At 42.4% G+C, this 9,041-nt stretch overlaps 2 protein-coding genes across 2 annotated transcripts in view; one reads left to right on the forward strand and one right to left on the reverse strand.

Moving 5' to 3' along the window:
* Positions 1-8: 8 nt before the first annotated feature.
* Positions 9-4,817, reverse strand: LOC111655108 (neoverrucotoxin subunit beta-like). The gene is made up of 4 exons (XM_023406364.2): positions 4,634-4,817; positions 4,304-4,403; positions 1,935-3,413; positions 9-1,617 (listed from the first exon to the last, which is right to left on the reverse strand). Exons 2-4 carry the CDS (start codon positions 4,392-4,394, stop codon positions 1,076-1,078), a joined length of 2,112 nt encoding a protein of 703 aa, XP_023262132.1. The 5' UTR covers positions 4,395-4,403; positions 4,634-4,817; the 3' UTR covers positions 9-1,075.
* A 2,692-nt stretch (positions 4,818-7,509) lies between these two features.
* Positions 7,510-9,041, forward strand: part of asah2 (N-acylsphingosine amidohydrolase 2) — a 13,427-nt gene continuing 11,895 nt past the window's right edge. The window contains exons 1-2 of the mRNA XM_023406374.2: positions 7,510-7,886; positions 8,820-8,970. Coding sequence (XP_023262142.1) covers positions 8,841-8,970 — 130 coding nt within the window. The 5' untranslated portion in view covers positions 7,510-7,886; positions 8,820-8,840. The remainder of the gene's footprint in view (positions 7,887-8,819; positions 8,971-9,041) is intronic.

The raw sequence follows: 9,041 nt of genomic DNA on the forward strand, positions 1-9,041 counted from the left end.
ATTGTTTTTCAAGAGAAAGAAACTCCAGCTGATGTCGAAGTAAAGTCCAGTGACAACCAAATAAAGTTTGTCACCTTAAAAAATAACAATAAAAACAAGGGTAAATATTCAATGAAAGAGTCGACAATCCAATGACTTATTTTTCTACCACAACAAACAACAATAAACTGATCCCCATAAACATTTGAAGTAGCAACCTCAAAGATTTTTAATTAAATAAGTTTATTTTAAGTCACTCTCTATCACTGAATGAGATAAACAAAGTTATTGACGTGCTCCATCACCCAGAAACAAAGCTGTAATTACCAGGTATGACCACAGGTGTCGCCAAAGATGAAGAAACTGATCTTTGAGGCTGCAACTTAAAAAACAGAAAAATGAACAATTGTAATGGAACCCAATATCTACCTGATCATCAATAGTTATATTAATAGATAAGAATGTTAAGTATGAGGCAGTACCATACTTTTAATAAACCATTTTCCCCCATGAACAGTTACACCACATGCATCATCAGATCATACAGTATCTTCTCTGGACGTCTATAATGTGATCTGTATTACCACGGAGCCGTTACACAACAACACAACAAAGATAATCTGTAAACAGACACAACAAATATTCACAACCAAAGACTTCACTCTAACATTAATACCACAAAGACTTAAAATGGTTATGGTCCATATTTTTGAAACAATGTATGAAAGTTTTTTAGTTTCAAAAACAACTAAAGATCATGTTGCTCTGAAACTGCTGGATGTGGAAGTAAACAGCTGTTTCACCTTAAAAGGTCGTGATATGTTAGTGTTGTGATCACGACTCGATTCTGTCGACAGCTAATGGATATTGTGATTGTCTTGTTCATGATCGTAGAGGAGTTTGTATGAAATGTCCTCGTTATAAAACAAGTTTTACAACAGTGTTAAAATCACAGATAATGAATAGAGAAGCACAATTGTTTAAATCGTTAGAATTTCATTATGTTGCCTTGAAAATAAAAGCATCTACATCTAGGAGAATAAAAAGAAATCCCTGGAACAGCTGTTTAAAACAAACTGCAGAATGACTGTGAGTCTCACAGATCTGCACACAGGGCGGCGTAGTTGGATGTGTTGTAAATGAAGAACCCTGGGAGAAGAGGCTTAATGAACTGGGCCTTGAAGGAGTAGAGGTGACTCAGTGTGTTATGAGTGATGTTGTAAAAGCTCAGGGAACCAGCACAACAATCTAGAAACACTCCAACTCGTCTGCACCCAGTAGGGGGGAGATCTTTGGACCACACATGACCATTATGCCATGCTTCAAACTTCTCCTTCACACCAAAATACCAAGATAAGCTGTTGCAGCCAAGCCCTGTGTCTGCACCGTTTCCTTTCCTTTCAATTTCCCCGTATGTAAGACCCACACCAACCTCGTTATAACCACCCTCACTCCACTCCACCTCCCAGTACTGCTGCCCAGTGAGCCCCTCCCTGCACAAAACCTGAGGCCGCGTATCGAACCTCTGGCGGCGATCAGGATACGTCTGCCACGTTCCACAGGTCGCCTTCTTGTTTCCCTCCGACAGACTGAGGTAGCCGTTTGCTGTGTCTGGGTCCAAGTTGAGATCGCAGGCGTCTGATGGAGAGAACAAGACACTGACTGTTACCAGTCATCCTCATCACCATCCACTCCAGTTTATAACAGCAGTTCACATATAATCCTTCATTATCTAATATGTCATACAGAATAAGATCGAGATATTTTTATCTATAAATCTGCTGTGGTCCTCTCTTAAACACACCTCAGGGACATGTGACTGTTTGGTTCAGGGTTTCTGAGCTATAGTGATTTATTATTGTAAACATATTAAGTTTCACCAGCATGTTGCGCAATGGAGAGTATGAACACTCCTCTCAGCAGTTTGTACCAAACACATGCAAGAACTGACTTACACCAGAGTAAATCTCGTCTGTCTGTTACAGTCTTCACGTCAGGGACAGCAGGCTTTGAGAAATCCTCAGTGACCAGCGTGCCGTTCCTGTAATGGTAGATCGTTGCTCCTTTATATTTCTCATTTGGTACAACAGCTACATGGAACCTGAATCTGCTGCTGCTCTTCAGGGCTTTGGCAAGACCATGGAAATATGAGGCTTTCTCTCTCATTTTGTTCAACACTTCCTGTGAGAAGTACCACTGGTCTTGTGTTTGTGGGGGGACACTCCCGACACATTGTGGGTCATGTGAATGCAGGTAGTCGTACATCTGGACCAGGTAGGGTTCAGCAGTTTCCAGGGAGGTGAAGACAAAGCAGAGCACATCATCCACATGTCTGTCAAAAACCTCTCTGTCCAGCTCGGACTTATTTTGGACGATCTTTATTTCCTCCAACTCCACACAGGATCTGATGACGTTGATTTTTCTCTCCTCATTATTCAGCCACTTGCTTAAGTTTTCATGACTGAACGGTGACTTCTCCTTGTTGTCAAAGAGCTTTTCCACCGAACTGTCGACTTCATTACCTGCACGAATGGATGGAAACTTCTCTTTCATGGTCCTTCGGAGTTTTGTTGTGTAATCATCACACACGTCTTTGAAATTGCTCAACTTTTTGGTAATCTGTGGAAAATTCTTGACCACTTCGTCTTCCAGGGAATCATTGCATCTCACTTGTATTTCCATCATACTTTCTAGAGCATTTTCAACTTTCCTCAGAAGACCAACGCAGATCTTTCTCTTCAGCTCGGGTGCTGAAGAGTCCAGTTTCTTCAGTGGTGTCAGCCAGACCTTGACGGGAACAGTTTTCTCTCCGTTTTCTCCAAGCAGCTTTGGAAGTTGTTGGTACGTCTTCACTGCATCTTCAAAAGTCACAGGGTTGCTTTCCAGAATGAAATCTCCGTAGAATTTGCAGGAGAATTTCTCAGTCAGGGCTTTTTCTTCATCACTCAGCTTGATGTCAACTTTCCCCTCACAAGTAAATGAGGGTATCTTCTTTACCATTGCCTCCATGCTGCCCTGGATGTTCTGGACGTCGCTGGCGTCCACCTTCTTGCTGTCAAACACAAAGAAAGCGTTTGCCCCGTAGAGGATGCCGGTGACTACATGTGTTGCAGAACAATCCTCATGAACTTCTTTTTCTTGCATGTTCTTGTCTTCAGGATGAGTCATTGTCAGCTGCTCAAACAGGGTGGTAGCTTTGTACTGAAATGTCACCCTGCTCTGCTTGTTGGATTTCTTCTTATCATTCAGATAACTGGCAGATCCTCCAACTTCAACCAGTCCACTCAGGAAACTGGCTTTGAGAGAGGCTTCAATACCCAGGAGGGAGGACTTGGATTCGAAGGAGTCTGATGCAGTAATTTCATACGCACTGGTCTGCTGAAGGTGCTTCTTACTGTTCTCTTGAATAGTTTTTTTATCCCACTGTGTGAAAGCTGTAGAAAAAAAATAAAGCAACATCAGTCGGTTAGAAAATTAAAGTTTTCATAAAATGTGTATTTGATTTAACATTTCATATATCTGCCCACTGGGGGGCAGTGGAGGTCCACAACAAGCTGAGAACAGAAGAGCTGACGTGTCACCAACTGTGATGGAAAACCTGTTCACAAAGCAATCATCTAGCATCGCCTATAAATATCTTTGTTTTGTGAATTGTAAAATGTCTGAGATATCTGACCTTATTACAGATTATTATCAGACAAGTTAAAGTCATGAAATTTTAAACATGCAATTATATAGTTACTTCTCTTTAATGTCCAGTAAGTGAACATCAGGTACAAGCTTGGAATAAACTCAAATTGGTCCTGTACTCATACAGCTTGATAGTTAAATTATATTTCAATTTTCTGATGAATCTATTTATATTCATTTCTACAGATGATGTCAAAAGCTGTAAATTAAGACACAAAAGACAAACATGAATAACCCTATCTATGATGATTCTTAGGTCATTTGATTTGAAGCTGTTCTGTCTCGCATGAATACGGGCCGGTGTCTCATTGACAACAGCACCACTGGCTCAGTGTGCAGCACTAAAGGTCGTCCTCCACCCCACGTATCTTTCAAAGTGTTTCAAAGCCCAGACGAGTGACGAGTGCCGCTGTCTGCTTTTCAATAACTGAATAATGAAACTGGTGTGAGTTGAACTTTTTAGAAAACAAACTCACCAAGCATTCAACACCATTTTCAATTGTCTGCATGAGCATCACATGCAAGAAATTATTACCGGTTGTCGTATTCCTCAAGTGGTTGTGTTTTTATGATGTGAACTTGTTACGCTTGCTTTTTTTCCACTGTAATCTCAGTAATGTGAATCTGATTTTACCTGTGATCAGTTGATCTTTCTGAGCGTCGTACAGCATGCCTAAGGTGAAAGGTCGACCCAGGGCAGCCACCACCATCTGATCTGAGGCCATGTCTCCAACCTGAGGGGATGAAAAAACATGTTGAAGCAACATCAAACTGACTTTAAACTGTCAGAGGTAGTACAGGTGTCTCTCTTTGGACACACCTGTCCTCTGTCAAACCGACAAATAGAAGAGCGTCACAGACGAGACAGGTGGAAAACTTAAATAATGTGACACTTTACAAACGATAGCGTGACTGCTACAAAAGCCCATGTGTCTCTGTCTCTGTCCAGCCAGGACGTCCTCACCTGGTGAAGGTGTGTAGATCAGCTGACTTGTCTGACGGTCTTCTCGACTTCTAACCGGAGCTTCCAGTCTGATGCCCTGTAATGTCACACACGTTTATATCCTGTTAAATCACTCCTCCCACAACACACACCTTTGCTTTTTTTCATAGCTTCAGTGTCCAGTTTATTAGGTACATCTCTCACAAACAAATGCTGTCTGAAACAACGCTCACTTGGAAGTGTCTCTTCATTTGTTTTTAGGGCTTGATATCCTGGTCATGTTTCATATCTGATGTGATGACAGCTCGCTGTCTGTGAGGATGTTGACTACCTTGCATGCAGGTATTTAAAAGGCAAAGTGTGAGCCAGTTCATCCAAACAGAAACCTCTATCTACTGTTGACGGCGCCTTCAGCCTCTTATCGCAGCATTTTAAAGCTGCCTGTTTATCTCAGATACCAGAGATGAATAACACCTTGTTTTTTGACGATGTCATTTGCAGTGTTTCCTGTCATAGTTTACTGACTTCATACCAAAGATGTTCATGAGTTCAGCAGTCGACTGCTGCTCTTCCTAAACGGAGAAATCTCTGTCTGTCCTTCGGTTTTCTCCACGACCGCTCATCCAGTGAACCTCAGACTTGGCGGGTGAAAAATGAAGGACAGGAGGGAAAGAAAAAAGCAGCGAGATGAACAACCAGCGGGAAGAATTGCTGCGTCCAAACTTTGGCAGAACTCTGTGGTACGTGACACACAGCTGTATTTACAGAGAGAGAAACATGGATTCCCCGTCACCCCACAACCACGACAAACACAAACTGCCCCCCCCCAGTATATAAAGACCCCAACATTAACCATTACAATCACCTCCTCGTGGTCGTCTCCGTCCTCCACTCAGACTAGCTCCAGGTCACATCCTGTTTATCCAGAGCCACAGAAAATGTGACATTTTGTCATAATTGGTGTGAAGTCATGAGTAATGGCTAAAAAGTGTTTTCTGAGGTCACATTGAGGTTGACCTTTGACCTTTGACTGCCAAAATCTAATGTGTTCATCCTTGAGTCCCAGTGGACATTTATGCCAAGTGTGAAAGGATTCCCTTGAGGAGTTCCCGAGATATTGCGTTCCTAAGGCCAAAACCGAGTTTTGTCACCGTGACCTTGACCTTTGACCTTTGACCTTTGACCACCAAAAGCTAGTCACTTTGTCTTTGAGTCCCAGTGAATGTTTGTGCCGGTTCTGTCAGTGTTTCTGAGATATTGCATCCATGAGAACGAGATGCATACAGACAACCCAAATACAAAATGGCTGCTGCTGTGAGATCAAACAGGTATTTGATGGTTGAAGGTGAAGCTGTTGAACATGTGGAGAGCGAGTCAGTAGATTAGATGTTTTCCTGGGGAGAGAAAAGAGAAGTGACACAAGCTGCTGCAGGTGAAGGTGTAGATCTCGGTCTCAGGTGCGACACGACGCGTCTCAGGTTTTTACATGGAGTCTTCTTCTGCTTCTCTTCCCTGCAGAAAGTTTATGGAAGTGTCTCTTCATTTGTTTTTAGGGCTTGATATCCTGGTCATGTTTCATATCTGATGTGATGACAGCTCGCTGTCTGTGAGGATGTTGACTACCTTGCATGCAGGTATTTAAAAGGCAAAGTGTGAGCCAGTTCATCCAAACAGAAACCTCTATCTACTGTTGACGGCGCCTTCAGCCTCTTATCGCAGCATTTTAAAGCTGCCTGTTTATCTGAGATGTTCATGAGTTCAGCAGTCGACTGCTGCTCTTCCTAAACGGAGAAATCTCTGTCTGTCTGTCCCACATTTGACAACGTGACTGTATGTTTGTACGTTCGTATGTTTGTATGTTCGTATGTTCGTATGTTCGTATGTTCGTATGTTCGTACGTTTGTATGTTCGTACGTTCATACGTTCGTATGTTCGTATGTTTGTATGTTCGTATGTTCGTACGTTTGTATGTTCGTACGTTCATACGTTCGTATGTTCGTACGTTCGTATGTTCGTATGTTTGTATGTTTGTATGTTCGTATGTTCGTATGTTTGTACGTTCGTACGTTCGTATGTTCGTATGTTTGTATGTTCGTATGTTCGTATGTTTGTCGGTTCGTACGTTCGTATGTTTGTATGTTCGTACGTTCGTATGTTTGTATGTTCGTACGTTCGTATGTTCGTATGTTCGTATGTTCGTATGTTTGTCGGTTCGTACGTTCGTATGTTTGTATGTTCGTACGTTCGTATGTTCGTATGTTTGTATGTTCGTATGTTCGTATGTTCGTATGTTCGTATGTTTGTATGTTCGTACGTTTGTACGTTCGTATGTTCGTATGTTCGTATGTTCGTATGTTTGTCGGTTCGTACGTTCGTATGTTTGTATGTTCGTACGTTCGTATGTTTGTATGTTTGTATGTTCGTATGTTCGTATGTTCGTATGTTTGTATGTTCGTATGTTCGTACGTTCGTATGTTTGTACGTTCGTACGTTTGTATGTTCGTATGTTCGTACGTTCGTACGTTCGTATGTTCGTATGTTCGTACGTTCGTACGTTCGTACGTTCGTACGTTCGTACGTTCGTATGTTCGTATGTTCGTATGTTCGTATGTTTGTATGTTCGTATGTTCGTATGTTTGTATGTTCGTATGTTTGTATGTTCGTACGTTCGTATGTTTGTACGTTCTCACAGCTCTTTTTATTTGAATGAAAACGATCGAACGTTCAGGACTGAACTGAAAACGGGAAACTCAGCTTCTGTCTCTTCACTCTTTCCTTTTAACTCTTCCATCTCTCCACTGTGGTTCTCCAGATTCTGTCACAGTCACACTGAGACAGGAAACAGGTGTTTGATGTGGACGGGCCGGCGACAACATCAAGTGTCTTTGGATTTTTGCATTTGTTTTCATTATTTTTGGATAAAAATCTTTTATAATTACATCTTTTCATCGACATTGTTCTGTTAATGATTTGTCGGCCCACTTTTTAAACCTCCAGCTGGGGAACCGCTGGTCTACATGACATGAAGCTTCGCCACCTGTGCACAAACACAACAGTCTGATCACAGTGTTGACAGATTCATTGTGACTTTATTACCTAATATAAAATCTGTTTTAATCACTGATCAGAATCCATCTATCTATAATCAGGTGGTAACCTTTGGAGTCCTCTTCACTCTGGACCGTTTATCAGGTAGATAACGGCTGAACTGCTGTAAAACACACCTCGGATCAGACTCCGTCAACACACACACTTTCTCTCACGCAGGCTGAAGGTGAGTACCGTCCTGTCGTCTGAATGCAGGTTCTGTTCAGGTCCGGTCTGTGTCGTCTGTGAGTCCAGGATGACGCTGTGACCTCAGACCAGATGTTCAGGCTGTTGGAGGTTGTTTTTCACCACGGTTCTGTCTCAGGAACAGGAAGTAGCGATGTTCCTGCCCTGAGTGTTTTAAGTACAAACTGGAAATGTGGATAAAAACACACCTGTCGTGTTTGAACTAAGAGTATCGCAGGTATATAATGAAAATACAATCAGTGGTACTTAGTGAGTATTAATGTGTCGGCGTTGTTCGTCTTCTCGTGTTCAGAGTTTGTGTCTTTGAGAATCCATGTTCCACCTGAACAGAGTCTGTGTCGTCAGGTGTCCATTCAGTCTTTCAGGACCGGAACCGGAGGAGGTGATGTCAGGTTGGGTTTGTTAGGATCTGAGCTGGTGTCAAGTTTTCTGTTGGAGCCTGATGTTGAACTGGGCGGAGCCTCGGCCTCCAGGTGTTTCCTCACAACAACCACAGTTTGAACAGGAGAGTTAAAGTTGTACTTTGTGACTTTTCCACATTGAAATGTCTAAAAGCAACTTCTCTGTTCTACATGTTGTTGAGTTGCAGTTTTACATCATCACAAATGTTTCATGGTAATGATCCGTTTCATTGGTCGCCTGTCAATGACATCATATCCTCTATGCACATGGGACGTATGTATGTGTGTATGTGTCGTATTTCTGGATCAGATTGAGATGAATTCAGTCACCATGGCGACAGGTTTAAGTGTTCTGAATTTGCTCTGGTTCTTCTGTTCCATGACTGCAGCAGCTGAGGCTCATGGGTATTGTAGTAACTGTAACCACAGCATCAACGTATAGTCTGTTTACAGGAGACTCCTGAGTGTCGATGTCCAGATCGTTTAAATAAAGTTTTGAAATGTCTCCACAGCTCTGAGTGCTGAAAGACAAGATGGCCACCAGGAAGTCGGGGTGTTGTGGTCTCTCCACTCTGGAGGCCACGCTGGCCGTCTTGTTCATCCTCATGACGGGCGTGTCTGTGACACTGATCGCACTGATGGCTACCTGGAAAACACACACAGGTGACAACATACACACACACACACACACACACACACACACACACATACACAGACACACACACACACATACA

The sequence above is a fragment of the Seriola lalandi genome, unplaced genomic scaffold, assembly GCF_002814215.2.
Source record: "Seriola lalandi dorsalis isolate HSWRI2012SDOR001 ecotype SW California unplaced genomic scaffold, Sedor1 jcf7180002054305, whole genome shotgun sequence".
In the NCBI taxonomy this organism is placed as follows: Eukaryota; Metazoa; Chordata; class Actinopteri; order Carangiformes; family Carangidae; genus Seriola; species Seriola lalandi.